Consider the following 26,131-nt stretch of genomic DNA (forward strand, 5'->3'; position numbering starts at 1 on the left):
TACGTGTATGTATGAGTTTATTTATATGACATAGGCATAAAGGTCATGAAATATATACTCCACATTGTCAGCAGTTTTTACTCTCAGGAAAAAAGGGGAAGGGATGTAGGGGACTTTCGGTACCACAACAGATCTCTTTTCAGAATTTCAGTTAAGTATACTTGGAATTTAAAAGTTTATTTAAGTCCAAAGTAAAATGGACGAGGACTCCACAAGACAGAATGCTATACTAGTCATTAAAAATCATGCCAGGGGAGATAGAATATTGTAGAAAAATGTGTAATAAGCCGAATGGAAAATGGAGGTCTCCACACAGTATACAGGCACACATTGCTCGCTGGTTTTTATGACAGAGGTAATACACACTGATGAAAAGAACAGAAAATAGATGTTAATGTGTTAATTATTATCTCTGAGTACTGGCACCAGGATAGATCCATTTGACCCTTTTTTCATACATTTATATTAAATACACACTATTTTTCATCTGAAAAATGCATTTTTAGATGTCTAGTACCACACATTGGAAAATTACACGAGTACTTACAGAAACAAATAACTAGGAGACACCGCAGCAGCGTCACAAAGTGTAGAAAGGGCGATCCTGAATAACACCGCGCAGTTACATAAGGACCCACAAAGTGAGAGCACCTGCTGTAACAGGGCGCGGCCCCCTTCCATTTGTCAGATGTGTCTTCAGGGCTGAGGCAGTTCTGAGCACGGCCAGTGTCAGTGCTGGTGTCTGGATGGATGCCACTGGAGGTGAGGGCACCTGCAAGCCGAGAGGAAGAACAGAAATCATCCTCTGCTTTTTCTGTCTTGTTTCTTTGTTACTTTTAAAGAGAGGCGGAAATAAGATAAACTGGATCTTTCCTACTGAAATTTCAGTAATGAAACCATTTTTAAAGTGATCACAACTTATATTCTGCCTATGACTGTCTTTTCAACAAAGCATCATATTTATAAAATGTTAATTAACTCAGTTAATTAACTCCCTGTTGAAACATTCTAGTAAAGAGCATGAACTGCAGTATGTAAAAGAACCACACCTGCAGTGACTAGCTCAGCTGTCTTGACGGCAGTGCAGTCAGCCCCCACCATCCCGTGGCCCTGAGCTCCTGATGCTGGTAAGAGAGCGCGCTGCTGCCTCAGATGGAAAGAAAAGGTGAAAGCATTTTCTGAAATCTACAGCACTGACAAAACATAACTGATAAATCCCAGGCTCCTTGGAGGCTGTCATTTTCCGTTTCTGGCCAACACCCGTCAATGAGCAGAACCACCCCATTCCCGAGTCATGGGACTCACGTGGGCAGAAGTTTTGGAGAAATTTCCAGGTATAGAATGTAAACCAACTATACATAAAACTCTGAAAAAGAAAAGATGCAATAATCTGATTTTGGAAGACACTAAAATATTCTCCTAAGCCCTAGTACTTGGAAAGGCTGGGCTTCTACTAAGCCACTTATTTATTTCACAGCCAATGAGCATCTCCCACAAACCCTGTTTCCCTGTGTCTGCTGGGAGCTTCAGGCACATTGATGTTGTCTATCTTATAAGTCACAAGGCAGAGGCGTGTGTCTCACGCTGGCAACTCTCACACAGGCTCAACTCCTAGCCTCACTGTATGAACTTGGCCCCATTTTCTCACCTGTTTATTTGGTACCTGTTCTTCTGTAAGCTGCCTGAAATGCTTATTGAAACAAGTCAGAAGAATGAGTGGGTAGAGAAATGGACAGATGGACAGGTGAGAGATGGGCAGAAAAACAGAGAGTCTCCAAGAGAAGGGGAGCATTCAAAATTACCTATGCAAAACCCTCTTCTAGTCAGGGAAGGAAACCACCACGGAGAAGTGTGAAGAGGCAGGTTGCTTAGGACTGTTTCCTGGATTCCATGAAAAGTCACACCAAGAGATGAGAGGGTAGAACTATAAATAATAAAAGAAAAAATCATGCATGTTTGAAAAATATATCTACATTATGTACTTTCTAAAGAATAGAGTCAAATTAGCAAGGCCCAATAACACAATCCTTGGGTATATACAGAAGTGAGAATCCCATCTCCAATCTGCAAGGCATCCCTTTGGAGCACTGAGAGTCTACACGGTGCAGTCATAAAGCCATCACCGCAAAAGCGATGCTATCCTGCACTTACGAGGAAAGAGCAGCTGTGCTCGGTCTGCCTACACGTGTCTTTTACACCCCTCAGCACCTCTACGGGGGAGGGACGCCTAGCGAGCCCCATCTCTGCAGGACAGAAAACAAGTCCAAGAGAGGCTAAGCCGACCTACCAATTCTCCATCTCACAGGACTTGTCACTCCAGACCAGGACTCGAACTCGGACCCACGTTTGTAACCACAGTACTACCGTATTTTATGTGCTTTTTGTGTGTATAATACATTTGTTTCTGGCATGAAAGGGTATTTAATAAATGATCGGTTGTCTTGTCTATCTCATTAGTTCACAATCTTTATATTTTTGAATTGTACTCTTCCCCTGGAGAAAGGAACGGAAAGAGCGGGGGTCAGAATGAGGTGGGGCTCCATTCTTTATCTGTTGCCTCATCTCATCCAAGTCCCCAAACAGGGAGAAACAGCAAATGTTCTCTTCATCATTTAAAGAGAGGGCTCCAGTGACGGTGACTTACTCAACCCCAAAACCAAGTCTGGGGGAAGGGCACATGCAGCAACGAGAGCAGTATCACCTGTAGGAAGGCAAAAAGAGCTCAGGGGATGGCTCAATGGGTCAGCCTGATTTCATTTCAATCGATAATACAATAGCACACTCTAAAAAAACTAGAATGCAATGGATTTCCTCTTTCTTGACATCTAGCAAGTTTCCACATCTCACATGTAACATTATCACGAACTAGTGAAAGGAAGAGTCCACAGACAAGGAAAATCAATGCCACAGGCAGGCTGAAACACAGGCTGGAGGAAAGGAAGGGAAAGGGCATAGTAAAGAAGAGGGGAAATTCTGGGAAAAAGACATCATCACAAGGACTCTCAAGCATCATCCAGCAATCATATAATCATTCTTTCAAGAGAGAGTTACTTAGGTCCTATTTTGTGCAACATTGTACAGTGGGCGAAGCAAGAGCACAGCGTCCATGGTGGCAGCAAGCTGCGGAGCTCCAATACACTTCTGATCCCGGTACCTTGCACACTTGTCCTCAGTATAAAGGCAAAATATATAGTAAAATAATCCAATGTAAACTCTATGCAATGCTGAAAAAAATTAAAGAATACCTAAATACCTGGACAGACACACCACGCACATTCCTGAATCAAATGACAGCATTCTTGGGATGGCAGTGCTCCCCAGAGCGATCCATATATTCAACGTGGACTCGATCACAATCCCAGTGGGTTCCTCTGCAGAAACTGACTATCTGCTGCTACAATTCATATGGGAATTCGAGGATCTCAGTAACCAAACCGTACTTGAAATAGAAGAACAGTTTGAGAGGACTTGTAATTCTCAATTTCAAACCTTACAACTGTATCTCCAGGTGAGATTAGAGGCCATTTTTAAGTTATAATTGTGTTTATCCTTATTTTCTAAATTCTGTACAACGAATATACCTGTTAGAATAAGAAATTTAAAAAGTAAGGTATCTTTTAAAACATGCAAACCTATTCATTCATTGGGAAAAAAATATTTTGACTATAAAGAAGTAAACAAATATCTAGTGAAAAAGGACTATTTAAAAACAAGAGTGCATTTACATTTTTTGTAAATTGGAAACGGAAAAGCACAAACACATCAAGTTTCTAGGGAGAGTGTTGCAACATATTAATTGTTATTTCCAAAATTCTAATTGAACAATGAAAACTCACGAAAGACAAAATCTTGATTGACAGCCAACTGCAAACACATGGAGAGCAAAGGCCTAGAAATCACAGTTCCTTTAACTCTGCTACTAACTCAATAGGAGAGGAAATTCCTCAGTGAGGGGACAGTGGAATCCCATGCATAAGACAGGATACACAGTACAAACTGCACTAGAATTGGGGGTGATTTCCATAGAAGAATTCTAAAGTTACAACATTGATGAAAAACTATAAAAACACTGACAGACAGATTAAAACACACAGTCATATATATTATATAAAAACATATGAAGTCTGCCCCCATGTTGCATAGAAATACAAACATATTTGTTCATTTATGGGCACTGATTACTTTATCCCAGGTAGAATATTTCAACTAAAATAGATAATCAATAATACACTCCTCTTGTCAAAACTAGTTGATAAGTTACTCTGCCATGTATGCATAATGTGTCTAAGATAGATTTAAAATTAGTGAAAAAGATTTTTGTATGGTTTCTTGAACCCTTCTCAAAACACCAAGCTTAATTTTAAAATAAATCTGAGCAGTATTTCTATATGATCTTTTCCCTTGTGAAATGAACAACACAGTCTGTTGTCAAAATTCTTTCCTTACAATGATTCACGAGCACCGTATACTCACAAAACTGCTGGACAGCAAGGCACTATCCAGACACTGTGACAAATCAAATGAAACACAAGGAAGACAGTGACCCTATTCTGCAGGGCTTATAATCTGTTCCAACACCGGGTTTTTATTTGATTTGTTTGATTGGTTAGAAAAATAAAATCACTCAAGTACATTCTTCTTTGAGCATTATGTAAATCATGACTCTCTTTTTAGTGTCATGAGCAGGAAAGACTTGAGTATGAATTGATTAGATCAACTAGGCACAATCATCGCTGGAGCCTGTGTAATAAATAAGTACATGAGATCTAAAATAAACCTACACAGATCTCTGCAAGGAAAATGAAGAGGTGAGTTCCCCAATGAGAAAACAAACAATCAAGAAATCAAAAAAGGAAAACTTTTTCATTAATGATTCCAGGCAGTAGTGGAGCATGGTGGTGAAGATCACAAATGCTGGGGACAAACATGAGGGTCTGAAATCCCACAGCACTGGGTAGCTGTGACACTGATATTTCAGTGAAATTTTCTGCACCTCAGTCTCCTATCCATAGACTGGGGACAGCCACAGCACCCATCTCCTAGAACAGTCTTAAGAATTAAGTTATTTTTTATATAAAAGTTTAAATAAAATACCTCAGATTTTAAATATTACCCCAAAAGCTCAAGGAACAAAGAAAACAGTGATAAATTGGAGTTCATCAAATGTTAAAAATTTGCTTCAAAGGACACCATCCAGAAGGTGAAAAAACATCTGAGAGGAGAAAATTTTTTCAAATTATTTATCTGATTAAGTATTTGTATCTTCAAATAAAAGAAAAAACTCCTACAACTCAACAAGAAAAAGAGAACTCAATTAAAATGTGTATAAAGTATCTGAAAAAGTATTTTTCAAAGAAAATATACAAATGGCCAATAAGCACAATCAAACGATGTTCAATATCATTAGCTGTAAAAGAAATCAAGTCAAAACCACTAGGAGAAACCGCTTCACACTTACTACAATAGGTTATAATAAAAAAAAATGTGTAACAAGCACTAATGAAGACACAGAGGAAGCGGAGCACGCAGCCCTTGCTTTTGAGGATGTAACACAGGGTGGCCACTTTAGAAAACAGCCTGGCAGGTCCTCAGAGAGTTGAACATTTGGTTTATGAATGACCCAGCATTTCTGCTCTCTGGTCACACAAGTAAGAGAACTGAAAACAAATGTCCACATAAAAATTCCTACAGGAGTATTCACGGCGCCATTACTCTTCACAAACAAAAAGCAGACACAACACAAACGACTATCACCTGATGAATGGGTAAACAGTAGGGCCCAGATATACAGTAGAATATAATTCAGCAATAGCAAAGCATAGAGTACTGACCCAGGCCACAACCTGGAAATACATTGAAAAAGTTACTCAGTGTGAAAGAAGTCAGTCACAATAGACAGTTCCATTTACATGAAATAACTTGTTTTACATGAAATGTCCAGCACAGGCACATCCATAGAGAGAGAACAATGGCTGCCTGGGGCTGGGGGAGGATGAGGAAGATGGGAATGACTGCTTGTGCATACAGGGCTTCCTGTTGGGGGATGAAAATATTCTAAGATTGACTGCGATGCACAATTCTGGGCTTTGAGTAAAAACCGCTGCACATTTTAATGGGTGAATTGTATTAAAACTGTTAAGGACAAAAGCACCTAGGGCCAGAACCTTCAAATAGTAAATGCAAATTGCTAACTTTTATTACAGGAAGAAGAAACTGCCCTCAGCATGAAAGCAGGAGATCGGCAAATATGGGTTAACAGAATTGGACAAGAGCATTTCACTTGAAAGAGTTGCTGAGTGTACACGAAATATTCAGAAATAGGAAAATCAGCTTGACATCACGAAGAAGCATTCTGCTTCAAATGCAGATCAAGGATTCGGCAAGCCCAGCTGCTAGAAATAACCAGAGAAGAAACCTGGTTCTTACAACAAGCACCAGAGCCAACAAGGAAATGGTGGTGAGGAAAGCAGGCAGCCAAAAATCTGGAACAGTTTGCTACAAATAATTTCTCCACTGAAAATTCAAAAATAAAATGAAAGTGATGCAATGCTGAGCTGGCCTCACGTTAAAGGGCTTCCTCTGCTGCTCGACAGTTCTGTAACCCCGAATGAGAGACTCAGGAGAATCAGCATGGCTCCTGGCAGTCCCCAAGTGACTGCCCTCCAGCACGTTTACCACCATCACATCTGCCAGGGTTGTATTGCAGAGAAGAGACCAACTTCTAAAAGGCACAGGAAATGTTTACCAGGGAAGAAAAGGCTGCTGTCAGTCCTGGGACAGAGGCAGTGTGAGCAGAGGCCAGAAGGCTGCAGGTGAACTGGAGCAGACCTGGGGCAGGAAGGGACCACGGAAGAGCAGATCTCAATATTCTACTCTCTCTCCCTCGGGTAGGAGAGATAAAGCCTGCATCCTTCTCACCTGGAACTGTGGGTTCTGGCTGGCAGAAGTCTTACGTACAGGGAATGAATACTCAAGACTCTGTGGAAAAAGTCACGAAAGAGAGAGGGCGTAGGGACCCAACTCCACGAGCCTCTCAAATGATCCCATATTTATTGTGTATAATCAAAGGAAAACGTCATTAACAGTTGTGTGATAGTAAGCAGGAACTTGGGGAAAGAAGGATGAGACAGAGATTGTAGAATCCACCATGAGTACAAAGGCTTAGTGTATCTTTAGGTAAGTCATGGGGTGAGGGGAATAAGATACATCCTTTAGACATGTGAATTACAAAGCAGACCACCAGACCAGCTAGGTCCTTGCTTGGGGGATAATAGAGTATCTAACTGCACACAAGCCCAGCCTTTATAGCTGTGGGCCTGGGTCATTGCTTTGCGATGAGCAGAGTGCTCTCTAAAACATCATCTACGCAAGCAAAGCATTATCTCTGCTTTTTAAGGCAAGGAGACAGGAGTGAGGATGCACAGGCACTTGCTTGCAAAGCAGTTACTAAGCATACGTTTTCTTCTTAAATTTGACAGGCGGCTGGGGTCTGTTACAATTTGTTAACCCAATCATGGGCTCCCACATGGAACCATTATGGAGGACACCCTAAGGTGACAAATCCTGGCTCTGGGTCTTTTCCTGCCAGCTTCAGCCACTCTAGCAGAGTCTAGGCACATTCCTGAATAATGATCATACAGAACCACCCACACTGTTAACTCCTGGTGCTTGAAACTTAATTTTAGCTCTACACAACTTAACGTAGAAAAGTTTCAGAAATAAAAGATATTATATTTACTTTATATCTCATCATAGGACTGATTTTTCTGATTGCTCTAAGCTGCTTCTTCTTGGTAAAGCTCCTAATTCTGCAGGTGAATTCAGTACTTTCTTTGGGCATAACTAGCCAGTTTGGGCTCGCTAACTTCTATTGGTCAAATACCGATACACTTAATTGATTTCATTGTTCATCAATTTCAGCTGGGAGCAGAGGGAGTGTCACTCTGTTCCTCAGCCCACCCTCAACCCTTATCATCAGCAACTCAGGCCTCCGGAAACCAAAAAAAGCTTTTGTTTCCCTTCTACAGTTTCAACAAACCCAACAGGATACATAAGCCTGGAGAAAGAATTCAACACAAATGTTAAAACAAAAATCAATAAACCTGAAGCAACTCCATCTCCGAATCATGATACACAATGACATGAGATTAAGTGTGTCAGGCCCAAAGCATGGGTGAGCCTGACCACCTGATTTCTATTCTTCAAAGGAAGGAAAGTTTTCCTATTTTTTATTATCACTCTGTCATTGTTTCTGATTAAGCCAAAAACTAGTTTATGAAATAATTAAGCATTGAAATAACAGATTTTTGTTGTATCAATTACAGAAGGCATTCAGAGGTGTTAGGAAAAACCACCTCTGTAAAAAATGCAAAATTTCTTCCACTGTGAAGAACACGTATACAAAATGCAACAGAGAATTCAAGCTCTTGTGGAGAGGAGCAAAAGCCACAGAATCAAAGCAAAGTCATTACTATGAGTCAACTCAAAATTCACTGGACAATCATGTTCAATGCATTCAATGAAATTTAAAGGCATACTGCAAACCATACACTTAATGATCTGCAGGCTAGAGGAAGAATTTCTCTCTTTAACAGACAAGAGTAATCAATAGGGTGCCCCACCAAACAAGGACCAAAGAACAATCAGGTTTTTAACAGTTCTGATATATCAGCATTTTCTAAAGATCAAAATCCAGAAATTTTAAACATTGATTCACACCACAATGAAACAAGCACTTAAAAAAAAAGAAAAGAAAAGAAGCACATAGAACATGTACATAGATCAATGAGAATTTCTTGAGACGCTGGAAGAAACAGGCTATAGTCTTTTACTTGAGAAATAAAACTACTTTTAAAGATAAATGCTAAAACACATTTCATCATTCATGTTGCCTTGAAAAATCTGAGGCACTTGTATCTGATTAGAGAAGCAATTCTGAGTAATAGTGTGTTACAATTCAGAGCCAGTTTGCTTTAGAAGAAAAGAGAAAAGAAAAGCTACCGTTTCTCATATACTGCACAAAGTGTGAAGTGTCTCCCTGCCTCTTTCTCCTCCCGTTTTCTAAGCTCATGCTTCCCAACCCTTCTGAAACAAGTATGAGAACCTCTTATTCCCGCCAATATGCCAAATGACAAAAGAAAATCAATTTATTTGTGTAAGTATATGCTTAAACCTTGAACTGGAAGAGAAAGATATCAGAAGTCTATATGGAACTTATTTCTACATTCCTGAAATCACACACACAAACGTTCACACAGACACAGACACAGACACATACCCCCTGGATTACTGGGAAATTCACAAGCTTAGGATTTCCATCTTCTAGAAGATAACTTTGTAGTTAGTTTAAAATACAAAACTGTCAGCTTTGGAAAGCCTTGATCACCTGCTAAACCATCCAAATATCAAAGAGACCCAATTAGCCTTCTCGGTAGAATGTAATTTCCCATGATGGCAAAACATACCCTAAAAAGTCCTGGATCTAAGTCTCGTGTTTATCACTAGCTATGATCGTTTTTAAGCACATTAACAGATTCAGAAACTTATGTCTCAACAGCATTTATTCTTATTGAAATAGTATACGTGTTCATTTGCCTATACAGAGACCAGGTCCCATGATGGAGTTTAAGAGCTATTTTGTGTATTGCAATATTTATTTTTAAGTGCAGAAAAGGAGGGTGGGTATTACTCAGTTGTAGAGCACCTGCATAGCATGCACAATGTCCTGGCTTCAGTCCCCAGTACCTCAAAAAAAAAATAAATAAAATAAGGGCATATTTAAAAATGAGTAAAGTTATAAAAAAATGCAGACTAAAAACCACTGCAATCTAGGAGACACAATTACAATAAAAAAAACAAGAGTTTCTATCAATTATTGGCTATTTGCCAATCGCAGAGACAACCAGAAATCACACCTGATAACCATCACGTGTGATTCTCAGCAACCCTACTAAGTAGACACGGATGGGAAACCAGGCTCTGCAGATGAGGAGACGGAGCTCAGAGGAGCCGGGGACGCTGACCGTCCTGCTTCCCGTGACACCACATCAGCCCAGGGCAAGCGCTGACGGAGCTGCAATGAGGGGACACCCAGCTGCATGGAACCTTGGGGCACTGGGGAGTCCCAGAAAACACTAAAAACTGTTCAGTGAAAAACCAGCTCAAATATAATACACTGTGCCACATTCTTTAAACAGGGAACATGAGTGAGACCTTTTTGATGCCTCCGTGTCCTTTCTGCCATCGTCAGTTACTTGCCCTCACAGCGTGACCAGTGATGAACTGGACCCCATATGAAGCGCACTCAGATGGCAGAGCATTTGAAGCTGTTTTATGAAGTTTGTAAGACTCTGTCTGTGCCTCACACAGGCGGTCATCCATCACTTCTCACCGGTGTGGATGTACCACCTGAAATCACTCCTTTCTGCTTTTTAAAATCCCTTCATCTACTCCAGACTTTTCAATAGCAAAGAAGCAGCTAAACCACAGACAGTGGACATCTTTTCACCAAACGGACTCAAACAGCCCATCGGACTACCTGGAAGCCCTTTTCTTCTATTAAACCCACTTCCAGGTACTTCATCATTTTCGGATTGGTGGACTTGGCCTCTGACTGAGCTACTCAGAGAGCTCCCAGCCTCACATCCGTGAGAGGACCCTGCTGTTGGGAGAAATCAGTGAGAAAGGCGTACATCCCCCAGTCATGTCTGCATGGCTAGAAGTGCCACAACGTGCTAAAAATTTATACCATCATAACCCCTGGGCTCCCATGGACTGGTTTCACATTAACCAAACTCATGAGACACTGATGCAAGAAAACCAGAAATTTAACTTATTAATGTAACAGAAGATGTGAAACTATGAACCAGACTGCAATATCAGAGTTCAACCATGAGTATATGTTCTCCTCCACGGCCCAAACACGGGCAGGCAGTCACATGGCAAGTGTGGACAGAAGCAGAGCAGGAAGGATTTCTAGATGAATTCAATGGACTAAATTTCTGTTATACCAACAGATCTGCTGCCTGGAAAACAATTAATTCTAATCACGGTGCACTCTTCGTGGACAGTTGCCGAGACACGACTGTGAGCACCTGTGTAACTCTCCTTTCCCTGTCCTTTCTGGGCTAATTGATGCACAGACGTACAGAAATCGAGGGATGCAGATACATCTAAACACCCAAAGCCCATTCTGGGCGCCACAATACCATACAGCCAGGGTTAAAATACTTGCTCTGCCACTTACTAGTTCTGTGACCTTGGTCAACTTACCCTCTGTGTGCCTCAATTTCCACACTGTGAAACTGGGATAACAATCAAACCTTCCTTACTCGCTTGTTGAGAAGATTGAAGGATTCATTTCTGTAAAACGCTCAGAAAAGAATGTAGCACATTTTGGGTGCTCAACAAATGTCAAATTAATATTACAGTGGTTTACAAGTCTCCTTCCTAATCATCTTCTGTGTTTCCTGGCTAGACTAATACCCAAAGGAAATTCTTATTTCTCCTTTTATAAACTCATGGGATGAACCCTTCTGTTCCATCCCACCACCTGTTTAAACTGATGGAAGGGATACCTCCTCCCCACTCCTCTGGGCCATGCAGAGTGCTACTCCCTTCACAGCCCTGACCCCTGGCCCACAGCTAGCCCTCCTCACATTAACAGATTGAGTTGTGATTCCGGGGAGACAAGCAGGGCATGTGAAACCCTTCCTTTCCCTCCAGTGTTGACTACCCTAGGGAAGCACCCTGGATGCTCAGCTCCATTGCAGAACAGCCCTGTGCATGATGGGGCTCATTCTCTCAAGGGAAGGCTTGCTGTGGCCCAGAGATACCTGGGACAGGGTGAGTCTCTACTTCTGGGACACAGTATCATGACACTCATTTATCCACAGCCCTGAAGTTCATGGAGAACGTGGCTTCATCAGTAACAAAGAAGACATTTATCGCCTGCCTACTCTTTTGTGTCATCTCTCAGTTGGCTGCTGGAGACAACATGTGTATAAGTATTGGTTCCCCTTAGGCCCCAACATATATGAAGTAACAAAAATTTCTGTGGCTTAACGTTGGTCCAGGGCGACTGTGTAACAGTTCTGACTCTGCTGATGCTAAATTATGGGTGTAGGAATTATGGAACGTCCTCAAATATCTTTCATCATAAAATCAGCTTTTCTTATTTTCTTGTTTCTTTGTAATTACCAAAGACTATAAAATGATGGCTGCACACAAAACAGCAGCTAAAGTTTATGAGCTCTCTTGACATACCCACTGTGGTAAACATGTTACATAATTACTAATTCTCACAATTCTACAAAGCAGATATGAGTGTCCCCTTCTCACAGACGAGGGGAAAACTCAGAACGAGCTGACTCAGGATCACATGGTTCAGTGTCAGCACGTGCAGGCAAACCCAAGTCAAGAAACTACACCCCATCATATATGTACCAAATCAACTCCCACCAATTAACACACAGCGGCGGGGTCAATACTCAGGGAACTCAACACACCTTTCAGCTTTATGGTGCTCCAGAGGCAGCTTCTAGCTGTTTTATAATATCCCAGCTCACTGGTTTCTAACACTAGAAGAAAAGCCCGATTTTGCCATTGTTTGCACAGCAAGTCTGAAATGTTCACAGCGAGATAAAAGAATAAAACTATGATACAAGCAGAAAAAATTTTCCAGGTAGAAAGACATAATGGACGTTGTGCTATCCTGAAGCATTAAGCAAAGGAATCAAAATAAAATCACATTGTTTAAGCCTTATTTTACAAACAGAAAAATTAAGACTGTAAAAAGTTGCAACAGCGCCACCTATGGCTAAAAAGACCTTCCAGGTTGCCGGGAAACATGCAACACAAAAATTGACTGTAAGATGAGAAACGAGAATCAGATAACTAGAAGCTTATGTAGCATATACTGCACTTTGCTTCGGGGGGATGGAGGGGTATTCAGTATTTAATCTGATATTGCTAATACTCCTAAATATAAACAAAAGACATAGGCTCATGGAAGCTCATCTTAGAAGAGGAAAGAATCCAGTCCAGCCACTTCATTTTACACGAGGGGAGACTGAGACCTGAGATCTGTCCTCCTGGCAATCAGCAGCAAAGCTCTCCTAGGTCTCATGTCTTGCACTGTAGTAAAAACCAACAGAACTGTACTACGCCTATATTCATAAAAGTCACGTCTGTATTTTTCCAACAGTAGGTAATCTAAGTATCTTGCAAAATACTTCTCAAAGAGCCAGGAAATCATAGAAGGGTATTGAAATACAAAAACATTTATTTACATATTAAAACAGCATGAGCTTTATTCTCTCTATTAAAAAAGTGACATGTCAAATCAAAATTTTGAAATTTTAAAACCTGAAAAGAGTGCAGAAAAAAATCAAAATTTTCTTTAGTCACAAAAGAGAGAAGCTTATTCCCTGATAATAATCAATGTGGATTCTTCTAAACTTAATGGTTCTGGTCAGGATCCCGAGAAATTAAATGTCTGATGGATGGTTACACGGCAACATGAATTCTGAGCTTACATTCTGTGTAAATAATCTTCAAGGTCGTCTGCTTAAGGCAATTTAAGTAGTCCCTGTCTCACTAGAATGACACAGATTTCATTAAAGCTTCATACTGCACTTAAAAAAAACAATCCTAGTTACTTTAAGCCATATTAATGTATATCATATATACACATATTGAATATGCATCAGAAATAAGCTACCCTTTTTAGTATTCAGAGTTGATACTTCTAAACTATCAGTCACTGTGAAAGCACATTTTTATTAAGCACCTCTACGGTGCTTTGTATAAAAGGCGTCCAGCTCTCACAGTCAGACAAGGTAAACCATATTACTCAAATTTCACAAATGACGAAATATACTTAAGCCATGTAAACAACTAAGATATTCATCATCAGGAAAGAAAAGAGTAAGGATTTTACTTACAATACTCACTGACAAAGTTTTCTTTCATACTAAGACTACATAAAACAAATTCAGTGTTTGGAAATTTTTCAGTAAATAAGCACCACTAGAAAAAACAAGTAACATCATTAGCAACAGTTGGACTTTCAAAGACCACTTCTCTCTTGCACAATAGTTATTTTAAATGTTTTGTTTTTAGTTCTCACAAAGCACTAAATTAAAAAACTATTTCCTTTACAGTCATTACCTGAGAATAAAACATTTGTGAAAATGTACAATTTTAATTTATGCCACTCTGCCTCTCATTCTCACTGGTGTCTCTCCTTTGAAGACCTCATCAGGCTGAGATAGCTAAAATCGGTCATTTATGGGCTCACAGGAGTTCGGGAAAACACTCAACGGGAAGCTGATTAGAGGAGCAATTGAGAATTCATCCTGTGCAGCCTGGATTCCAGCATCGAGCTAACCACCGCCAGCTGCGTGTCATTTGGGGCAAGCTGACCCATCTCTCAATCCCTCAGCTACAAAAAAGGAGACACTGATACCTACAATCAAACACTTGCTATGAAGTAAAATATGAGCAAAGCATTTTAGCCTCAGTTAGGCGTCCACTCACAGCGAGTTTGGTCATTATGATGATGAGGATGGCTGTTAACAAATTAAGCTCGACCAAACAGGAGAAATCACCTTAAAGGAGAAACATTTTAAGTCCATGAGTATTTCCTTTTGGGTGGACTGTAGAATATTCTATAGAATTTTTTTTAATAAACCAAATTTTGTCCATTAATTGTAGATTTACAGGTCCATGGACAAGTCTCCAGAAAAATAATTAGAGGCCTCTAACCTCTGAAAATTAAGATGTAAATTTAAAAAAAAATCAGGGAAGAGATTATACCTCATTTGGGAGAGTATGTGCTTAGCATGCATGAGGCCCTCAATTCAGTCCCCAGTAACTCCATCTAAAAACTTTGTTTTTTAAGAAATAGAGAATTAAAGCAAAAGGATGGAGGAATACGGAAATTTTTAGAGACTCATCTCAGATTTAAGATAGGGAAGAAACCATCCAATTCTCAGAAGAAATCTTGAGGACTATGTAAACTGGATCTGAGATGTCTAGTCTTTTAACATTATTCATGAAATCATATTACCAAGTCTTAAAACTACCTGATAACCCACAGTGGTGATACTGATCATAACAGCTACCATCACGTATCGAGCTCCGGCTAGGACTGCTCTGTTCTGACATCTCTACCCCTAAGGCCTCACCAGGCGGAGAGCACTAAATTCGGTCATTTATGAGCATCTCGTGTAAGTCCTCCATTTGTGCTTCTCACTCTCCCCTCACCAGCTCCTCTGAGGGAAGCACTGTTATCATCTTCCGCACCCGCAGATAAGGCCACTGAGGCACAGACACTAAACCCGTTCCAGGCCACATTGGAATTAAAGGACGTCTGTATTTCTGCTGTTTTGCTTTTGACAAAGGAATCTGAGATATCAATTCAAAGCAGACTGTTAAATAATCAAGTCTGTCAGGTCTTCACCTCAAAGAGCAGATACTATAAATTCCTGCTGTAGGATGAGGCTGCCGTCACAAACTGACTCAGCTTGAAATTAATATCCAAGATGAAGCAGCGGATACACGTAAATATTCACGATTGTCAAGTCTGCCCACGGGTCTGGGCCCTTCACTGCCTGAAAGGGGGTGAAATCCCCACCCGTGTCTGGGAGGGAAGCGCGGCTCTTCCCGGGCTCACCCAGGCTTCATAGGCTATTTACCCCCACAGACTAGCCTCAACGGTTAAAAGCTCTCAAGATTTTTACACCAGGCAAAACTGAAAGACATTTCTGTAGATGGAGCACTTTCTCAGGCTTAAATTTTTTTGCCTACACTCAGCCAGAGGGAGAAAAGAAACAGGACTCTACAAAGTCCTGACCCTCACCACTCACAGGAGTAGAATGACCACAGCAGAAGATGGCCCTTCACATTGCAGGATGTGAACAAAATAAAGATGCCCCAACAACAGGCACTCCCAGACACAGCGCTCAGCAGTCTTCTGCACAATCACAGTTGTGCAGCCCTCAACACCTTCTATTTCCAGAACACTTCATCAGCCCAAAAGAATCCCCCTATCACTAGCATTCACTCCGTAATCCCCCTCCACCCAGCCCCTTCCAACCATCACCTGCTCTCTGCCTCTGCATGTGCCTTTTCTGGGCTTTTCAGATCACTGAAATCAACAATATCTGGCCGTTTGTGTCTGCTTCCTTTCAATTAACATGCTGTTAGCAAGGCTTGTATATTTTGAAGTGGCATCAGCATCTCTTTATTTTTTATTTTTTTTGGAAACGTTAAAGATTATTAGAAGGTGGTAAGTACTATCAAAAAGAGTAGAGTGGAGCATAAGTGATTGTGTTTCAAAGGGAAAAGTGTGGGTTGAACAGTCAGGGTGGACTTCCCAAAACAGGTGGCATTTTTCATTTTCCTCTTTTTTTTTTCTTTTTTATTCACTCTTACGTGTGAATAATGTTCCACTACATGGAGATACTACATTCTGTTCATCCATTCAGCAGCTATGTATGGACGAGGTCCAGAAGAATGAGTGTAAGGGGTGACTAGCATGGATGGCATTTAAGCAAAGGGCAAAATGTGTTTTCAAAAAAAAGCCAACAAACAGAGGCGCAAGGAAATTCAGTGCGTTTCTGAGCAAAGTGCTTGCTTGCTTCGGCAGGACTACCGTGCAGGGCTGGGGCGGATATTGGCAGGAATCACGGTGAGGGAGTCACCTGAGAAGACATCCCACTGCAAGCAGCTCAGCCAATCCTCCTCCCTCATCCTATATTGTTAGAGCAATGTTTCTAGGTTACTCTTATTTCAATTAATAGCATTTAACTGCACGTCTGATCATCACCATCAGACCACATTACCTCCAAGTCACAGAAAATCATTCACTGACCGGAGCAGCACCAGGACATAATGGTGATGGATTAGGGAGTCCTGCAGCATTCCAGCCTGCAGGCACAAACCCCACATGTGCCCTGGTGATGTCCAGAAAATAAAATGCATGGAAATATCTCACTGCTGGAACACGACAGCTGCCCTCAAATTGCCCGAAAATCATGCTGGCAAAGCACTACTCAACCTTCTCAGTACAAAAAAAAAAAAGCTAAGAAGGCAAATTTAGGCTCTTCCATTGAAAACCAGCAGCCACCACTGCCAGTATTTGAGCTGGAATGCTCCTGACTTTGAAAACCACTGCGCAGTTACATTTCAAACGTGAAACTCATATATATATACCACGTAGATGATATTGCAGTAGGATTTTTCTTTTCAAAATTTCCAGTTGCAAAATTAGCACAAGAAAGTTTATGTTTAGGCTTTAAAAAAAATCAATTATCCTCCATTTTCTTAATTTTGAACTTATTATTATTTTATAAATGGAGCTATGGTGCGTATTTAAAACCTTTTGATTTCTGAAAACAAGACGTTTATGACCTCACTATTTCAGAGCAAACTTTAACGATTCTTTGAGAGGTGGGGCCTGGGGTGCTCACTAACAGCTCTTTAAATACTGACAAGGATGTGCTATTAAGTAATACAAAGGCTCTAAGTCCACATTAGCTCAGAAAGCAAAGAAACCACACCAAAGACTTCCTTAAATATTTTATATATTCCTATTCTTTTGAATATTAAAGCTCTTAAAACATATGATTTTTTTTGAAAAAGACAACAGCTGTAATAATTTTCCTCTCACCAAGAAAGCAATCTTTATCAGGAATAAAAACCCCTATGGAAATCGAAATGACAGGACGTTTCTAGCTAAGTGAACATCCAGATCTGAACACAAACCTAAATCCTATCAGATCTCACTCGAAGGAGCTCTACAAAGGCCTGGGCAACCCTGGAGATTAGCTCTTTTGTTCCAAATGTTGGCTGAGCTAAGATAATCACACTAGGCATGGAAAGAGAGAAGAGGAATGTCCCCCTGGCAGCCTCCATCAGTTTTCTTCCAGCCACAAGGTGCCTCTAGGGCAGCCCCGCTAACAAGTCCCCCATAAGAAAAGCCGGCATCCACACTGCCCCTGCCGTCCCCAAGTAGCCCCGAAGCCCATATCCCAGCCTGTGAATGGTCTTCAAATGATCCCCCAGTTGGTGGCACCCTCCACCTCTTCCCCGCTACACACACACACAAAGCCACGACAGCCTTCCCAAAGCACAAATTTGATTACATCAACCCCACTTCAAACAGTTCAGAGGCTCCCTGGTAGAGTTCTAGCCCCACCCCAGACCCTGCTCGCCCAGCCTCATCTCAGTACATAGGTCCCCAGTGACCTCAGGAGCCCCCTGACCTGCTCCTACTTCCCACTTGCCTCCAGGTTCATTTTGACTGTTTCCCAAGGAAGCCTTCCCTCCCTCCAACCTCCACAATTTGTTCCTCTCTTCCTAGAACATTCTAGGCTAACTGACAACGCTAAGCTCTCAAGAAGCAAATACAGTTTGCTTATTTATGTGGCTACACTCTCTCTCCCCTACACTCACTGAAGTGCACGTGTTATGAATAAATGAATGACGGGTTGGATCTCAAAGGGACAGACATACCTGCTCTCACCCGTCCCGACCCTTTTGTCTGTAGTATATCAGAAGCAAAACCAGAAGTACCTTCCCTGAGGGTCACTTCTGTTGACACCCTTCACTGCCTACTGTGTCAGTTCTAGTAAAACTCAACTTCTTCCAAAGCCCTACACCCCGGACTCTCTCCAGTGTCCTCCCCAGCAGGGGCTCCCTCCACCCTGGACCGCACAGGGCACTCTCCCCGGGTCCCCATGCCAAAAGCCTCCAGGCCTCTGCCCGGGCTGCACCTGCGACCTGAGCCACATTCTTGACTCCTTCTCTTGGCTGACTCTTACTCTGTCCTCACAACTGAATGTACAGCCCATTTCTTCCAGGAAGTTCTCTCTGATAATGTCCTTTAAGTCTTGTCTGGGCTCTATCTATAGCAGCAGTACATGGTGACCAACTGGGTGTTTGCCCGCTCCTTTGAGACCACGAACACTTGGGAACCACGTGGGAAGGAGTGAGAGATTACAAGGCAGGTGGGGGAATCAAAAAGCAGAAATCACAGCCCAAGTCCCAAATTCAAGGATACTTTCTCAGAAAAAAGTATAAAATATTTCACACGTGTGCCATTTGGCTACTATTTTTGTGGCTTGTGGACAGCAAGAACTTGGTGTTCTAGCCCAAAACCCAGGTTACATGCAAAGAAATGTATATATTCTTATCCAAAGGAAACCAGAGCTGCTCAACAACAGTTTTCATTTAGAACTGAAAGGAAATTTGATAAAGGCAATCTCTCTCTCTCTCTTCTTTCTTTTCTGGAATCATATAATTTTAGAAGTATTTGCGTGACTAACAGACGTCTACAGCCCGTGATTCTGCACTGAAGTGTTTGGGGCTGAGGAAGCCCAGATTACATTCACTCTGTAAATGCAATCACACCAACACACTGATAGGTGCCGTGAGTGGTGGAGCTGATGTTCCAAAGCAGGCAACATTATTCTGTAAGAGAACTCTAAATAGAAAGTAAGAAATGCAATGTCCTGTACTCAATTTCATTTGCTATATGGGCCATTAACTGATAGTATATCTTGACTAATGAAACCCAAAAATAAATTGTCAACTTCGATTTTCTTCATCTGACCGTTTTATGCTAACATCGGATATTAAACTCTCACTCCATATGGAAAGCTCAGGCCTACGCTGCAGCACAGTTACATCCCGTGGAAGAAAGCCGACCAAGGGAGAACTGGAGAGTTTCCCTTCAGAAGCTGCAAAGTCTGGTTTTGCACCTGTACACCATTTGCAACCACGTCATCATCAAAGGAGTTAGACGTTACCTCTCTGGGACGAAAATCACTGCGTGCTTCAGAACCATCAAAGAATGCTGAGCTTTGTGAAACAGTCCAGAGGCGCTTAAATCATACTTTTTCTGAAAGGCTCCAAAACTGACCCACTTCACCATTCCAGGTATAACAGGGAAGTACTGGAAACAGTAGAGAGAACATGCCCTTGAATTCTGACAAGGCCCTGCTTGAATCCTGCTACAGCATTTACTAGTCGCTAAATGGACCAATTCTTTAACCCCTCTGAGAAGGCTTCCCAATCCCCAAAAGGGGGCTGCCACCGCCCACCTGGGAGGCATGGATGTGAATGAAACACGCAAGTAGGGCGGCCGACTGGTACCTGACACGGGGCCTGGCTAGTTTCCCTCCGCTGCCCTTCTCCCCTTTTAAACTTGCACTGTTCCCCCGGTAACGATCAAGCCCCCGGAACAGACTGCCCGTATCTTCTGTGTATCCCTGGATACATGCCTTACCCTTAGGAGGCCAGAAAAACAACTGCCTCCTCCCAAGTCACTAACAATGTTCTTAAGAGTCTGGGTATTTTTAACTCTATTTTTCAGGGAGACTATTCCAGAATTTTGCAAGCACCATTCTCCAGGTTGGCTCCCCTCCCAGTGCCCATCCCTTCTCACCTCAGATCCTCTGTCTGACTGCCTTCTGTTCATGGGAAAGCGAGTCCGGTAAGGTGGGGCTCCCTAGGCCTCCCTCCCTCCCTCACAGGTGATTGTGACTAACTTCTCCCCACTCCTCACTGCAACTCTAGCTTCTGAGGAGTCTACCCTCCCGTACCCTGCAGCCTCTGCACCTTCCCAAGACGCACACGTGGCCACGACCCTCCCTTCAGATTTCTTCCTGGCTGGCCCTGTCCAGCCCCTGGCCCCTTAAGGATAACTGGCATTGCTTTGAAAATGGCAAACGCCACTGACTGACACACCAGAGCTGTATGGTCTGGGCTTTCCTCCAACCAAGACACAGCCCTGCCCCCCTCAGTCTCAGTCTGCAGCTCTCGAGATGATCTAATTCACATGCAAGGCTGTGAACACCAGCTAAGAATGACGACTCCCAACGTGTATCTCTAGTCCGGCTCCTTCACCTGAGCCCCAGGCTCATCGACCCGAGTGCCTCTTTGAAGTCCTAATTTGGATGACAAATGGCATCTTAAAAATGCCTCATGTCCACCATTTACTCTGGAATTCCATTCCTGTCAGGTATCTCCCAGACTCCCCATTTTAGTAACAGCCCCAGCACCCACCGAGGTGTCTGAGGTCACATTCAATTTCCACTGTTCCCTCCCCCAGGCCCTGCCCTGGAATCAGTCCTGTTATCTCCATCAATAAGCCCATCTCAAGTGTAGTTCTGTAGGGACCATGGCCGGAAACACACAAGCTCACAGCATGGTGCACTAACAGTCCTCCGTAGGGTGCTCCCTGGATGGGGAGGCATCTCCTGCCGCTGGTCACCTCAGAAGGCAGTGGATTCTCACACAGGAGGCCCAGGAGAAGGGACTCAAGGTTCTCCCATGGTCTGAGCTTTGAAGGGCCCGAGGTCTGGGGGAGCTCCTAATTAGCAGACACACTTGCCAATGAGCAGATGAGGATGGGGGAACCCACGCAAGGCTGTTATCACTTCAACTCATGGGCTCTCAGGAGCCATGGGAAAGGCCTGTGTCCAGTGTACAGCCCAGCCATCACAGATCCCAGCCTGCATTTGCCAACCCGGACAGCCTAGACTCCATCTACTTGCGACACTTACTTCTGTTCTGTTCCCCACCCAGAATGTGATGGACTCATTCAGATATTCTGGCCTGTCTCAAGCGAGACAAATTCAGTGAAAAATGAAGTGTCCACATTTGGACCAGAGCATGAAAGGAGAAACAAGGCCTCATGGTCAGCATGATGGTGGTGGCCAAACAATTCCACCAGGTGAGATGAACCAGGGTAGGGTTGAGAATCCAAGGTCCTGGGTTGGACAAATCATCTTCCTTCATTGTTGACTGGGGTGTTGGGGACTGACTACCACAAACTAACGACACGTTAGGGGGCCCACGTGGTGGGCGTCAGCTGCAACAGAAACGGATTCAGCTCTTTACTGCCAACATGGGTTAAAAGTAAAGGCCGAGGCAGGAAGGTCTGCACGGCTGCTGAGGCAAACCACAGACCCAGCTCTGAATGCCCACTGGCTGGAGCAGAGAGGAAGCTACGGCCCTTTTAGCAGTCCCTTTGCCCAACAGATCCAGGTAAGCCAGCTACTTAGGAGAAGGCCATGTTGTCCTGATACTCAGAAAAACCAGCCTCGTAAAGGGAAAAAATAGTGGCATGGATTTTAGACCCAATTCTGCCCATTTATGAAGGCAAAGTAAAGTAAATGGCACGGGGAAGTTGAATGCAAAAAAAAAAAATTAAAGAACCAAACGGTGACCTCTTCCTCCAACAGCGTCCCCTGCAGCTGTCACCTCCGTGGCGGCCACATCCTCACCAGTGACCGCCGGCCAGGAAGCGACGTCACGCACGTCACACAGCGACAGCCAGGAACCGCGTGCTGAGCACGTTTGTGTAAAAGCAGGAATCGAGCAAAATGCTGCAGAGTTTGACCTTACAAGTTTAAATACTCCATGAAAAGAATCCCTGAGCAGCCGACTAAATCAATTCACATCTTACTTCTTCAAAACAATGAAACAAATTTAATAAGGGCGCATTTGTCATCAAATAAAAGGAGGACCAAACATGTTCCTCAAAAGCAAGGATTTCAACAGGTATCAAACACCAGTGGGTGATGAGCTAACAAAGCAAATATTCCAAAAAATTAGAAAACAAAAAATGACTAAGATAATAGATGGATCAAAACAGCTGTTAAGTTGTTGCTTTTTAAAGCGATGGAGACTGTACGGAGGGCAATCTGGCTATTTCCAATGCAGGGTGTGCACAGCCCACATTTTCAGAAGCAACAACATGCTCACTGGGCAGTACAAGTGAAAAAGGAGTAAAGAAAAAGGAAAAGAGGAACAAGAGAAAATTAGAATCACACAAGAACAAAAATAATTTTGACTGCATGTACAAGAATTTATGTGAGTGTGTGAGGCCAGGGACGCGGGGATGGTGAGGCCCAACCTCACCTCCTGCTCAAGGGAAAGCAGGGGCCTGAGGGGAGCGGCGCTGCCGGGGGACCACAACGTGTTCAGCTCCCCTAACCAAAATTCGACCTACAAGCGACTAGGCAGCTTTTGAGCTACAAATTATTGTCGCATTTCAGTCTGGACCGTTTTACTCACTTCCACCAAGAGTAGCAGGAGAGAATGAGGCTCTGCTCCTGCACCAAACATTGTTTAAAAAATTAATGACTGTGGAATAGTAAAAGAAACAATGGAGTAAAAGTGACTGGAGGAGAATGTGCTTGACCCGAGCTCACTGGCCGCGTTATCTCAATGACGTTCAGATGCTGGCTGAGCCCTTATGGTACCAGAATAGACAGACCCACAAGGAGGCAGGTTTAATGCGCTGAACCACTGTGGGCTAAGTACACATCCGGCTACTCCGCCAAGTCCCAAGGGCAGACTTCAAAAGGCAAAAACAAGCTGGCATCCTCTGGTGGGTCTGCAGACTCAGAGACAAGCATTTGTTGAGCAAAAATGTCACCAGTGCCTCCTATGACAAAAGAAGTGGCACTGGCGTGGGGGCTGGGGCAGGGCTCCAGGCTTCCACTGCTCACTCACCAGTCTGTCCAGGGGGAGAAGGTGGTCCCTGCTTAGGTTTCGCTGATGCACCTACTTGACTAATGTCTGGGGCCTCAGCAGGAGTTGACAGATGAGGTGAACGGAGCGAGACTCTGTGTAGCACGGTGCTGGGAGCTATGCCCTCAGCAGTGCCCAGGCTCCTAAACATGCCAGCTCATCTCCAAGAAGCAGATGGGGAGTGCGGGCATGTAGATCACAGGGCCCTGTGAGGACAAGTACAGATCATGGCCACGACATGCCTCTCCTCTTCCTTAAGCCATAGAGGTATTTCTGGGGAGGAACAGAAAATTCATCCAGAGCCTGCTAGGTGGGCTCTCGCAGGTGGGACTAGTGTCCCCTGTGCTTCTCACTCACAGGGCTGGTCTAGACATTCTTTTTATTAATTCCCTAGCATCTTCTCCTCCAACTTACCAACAACCAGAAAGTAGGATCTGATCTTAGGTAAGTTCAAGAATCACAGAGCACCACCTCCAAAGCGGGCCCGGTAGCACATGCCAGGTCTTCTGACCGCCACCTGTGGGACCACCATGAGCCCTCTCCAGACTCAAGGACCGAGGCCGTAGGCCGGGGGGACACAGCTTCCCTCACTCACCCCAGCAAAGGGGGACCACGTCTCGGCAAAGGCATCTCACCCTCTTCAGCCCGAGGGAAAACATGATAGATATACGGGGAAACAGAGCAGAAGGTGGGGGGTAGGCAGCCCAGAAGAGCTCATCTGTACTTCCGAGGCAAAGTGGGGCCATTGACTTAATCACAGGGACAAAGTGGGAATGAACATTTCCCTGCTCTGTCCCATACACCGTGATACGCCTTTCCCTGCATAAGGAGTTCATTAGGAAGTCCCTGGCGGTGTTTCTGATGTCCTAACTTGGCATGGTGGCTGTCGGGCAGGAAGAGACGGCCTGAGCTGAAAAGGTGCTGGGCCTGGGAGGCAGGTGACAGTGGCTCCAGCCGCAGCTCAACCAGCGCCTCGTTCTGCCTCTCGGGGCTCAGCATCTCATCTATAAGCAAAGGGATGAGCATGTACCAGGACAGGCTGCGCAACAGAAATGAAATGAGAGCCATGTAAAGAAAGTTTCCCAGTTGCCACGTTTAAAATTTGAAACAAAGAAACAAACCAACAAACAAAAAACAAATACTAGAATGTGATTTTAAGAACAGATCTTACTTAATCTACTGTATGTAAAATACTATTATTTTGACATGTAATCAATATAGGAAGTAGAGAGATAGTTTATGTACTTTTACTAGACAAGCCTCAGCGTCTGATGTGCATTTGACCTACAGTACATCTCAGCTGAGTCCAGCCTCCTCCCCAGTGCTCCTAGCATGTGGCTTTGGCTACTTTATTGGACAGCAACTCCAGGGGTCCCACCATGTTCCTGGCTGTAAAGCGGGAGTAAGTGTCCACACTAACCCTAAAAGGATCTCTCTGAAATAAAGGCGGATTCACTTTGAAATGTCTGGAAACCGGCGGGCTGCACCTCCCTCCCCCCTTGGCTACAAGATTGACTTCTTCCTTGCTGATCCCTTTCTGGATGTAGGGAAGCAATCCAGCACACAGCCAAGGTGGACTGGCTTCCAGGTAAACTTACCTGCTGTCTGTGTCCAGTCCCATGAAGTCCTCCTTCTCAAACGGGATGCAGGGGAGGGGGATCTTGTCCCCAGAATTCTTGGGGCCACCATCCAGCCACTTGGACTTGAGCAAGATGAAGAGTGACTCAGTGAAGTCCTCGATCCTCTTCTCCGCCACCCTGCAGTACTCTTAGATTGAAGGCAACGTCGGTGCGTGTCTGCTCGGCTACCTCCCCATGCTGCACAAAGACAAAAAGCTGAGAGTCATTAAGCGATGCACCATACAGCTCCTCTGCATGTGGAGCTTCTCGAAGGCCTTGGCAGAGAGACATTCGGTAATGGTGACAAGGCCCACGACCTTGGGGTGTTTCTGGAAGACGCTCCACCGATTCTCGGGCACATAGCGGTGCCTGTAGTGGATACAGAGTGTCCACTGGGAGCCACAAGGGCTGATATGGCTAACCGAGGTGAGTAGCTGATAGATGCAAAAGAAATTCTCCTCTGAGATGATCTCTATGGATTGGACCACAACGGGACGAGTTTGGTGGTCCTCAGCACACTGCACGTAGTCAGGGATGCTCATGTTGCAGGCCCTGCCGAGAGGGGAGAGGAGATCGAGGTACATTCTCTGCTGTGTGCTACGGGCCCATCTGGGTTGCGGTGACCTGGTGTGTACCAGCCAGAAGACAAGGGAAGCCAAAGCAAATCCAAGGGTACAGTTTGTCCTCAGAGTCTGCATATGGCTACTGTAGCTCGGATCACATTACCCAGCTTTTGGTCTAGGCTTCCTGCCTCTGCAGAGAAAGGTCATTTCTTATTTTCTATTTCCAAGCACCTAGCAAGGCCCTGATGCAAAGTCACTGCTCAAAAATGCTGAATAAAGAAATGAACAAAGGAAATGCTTCCCCAACCCCCTTCAGCAGAATATAAAGAGAAGGACCACAGTAGGATCAAAAGATCTGGATTCCTATTCAATTTATTTGAACTCCTAAGCTTCATAATAATG

The 26,131-nt window shown here is 43.5% G+C and overlaps 1 protein-coding gene across 1 annotated transcript; it reads right to left on the minus strand.

The window, feature by feature from the left end:
- Nucleotides 1-25,314, minus strand: LOC140695181 (trafficking protein particle complex subunit 9-like; the record flags this gene model as incomplete). The annotated part of the gene is made up of 4 exons (XM_072958042.1): nt 1-365; nt 548-772; nt 1,803-1,924; nt 25,146-25,314. Coding segments are annotated over 4 exons (638 nt in total), but the record flags the coding sequence as incomplete, so codon positions are not given.
- Between the last annotated feature and the right edge of the window lie 817 nt (nt 25,315-26,131).

The sequence above is a fragment of the Vicugna pacos genome, unplaced genomic scaffold (genome assembly GCF_048564905.1).
Source record: "Vicugna pacos unplaced genomic scaffold, VicPac4 scaffold_176, whole genome shotgun sequence".
Lineage (NCBI taxonomy): Eukaryota > Metazoa > Chordata > Mammalia > Artiodactyla > Camelidae > Vicugna > Vicugna pacos.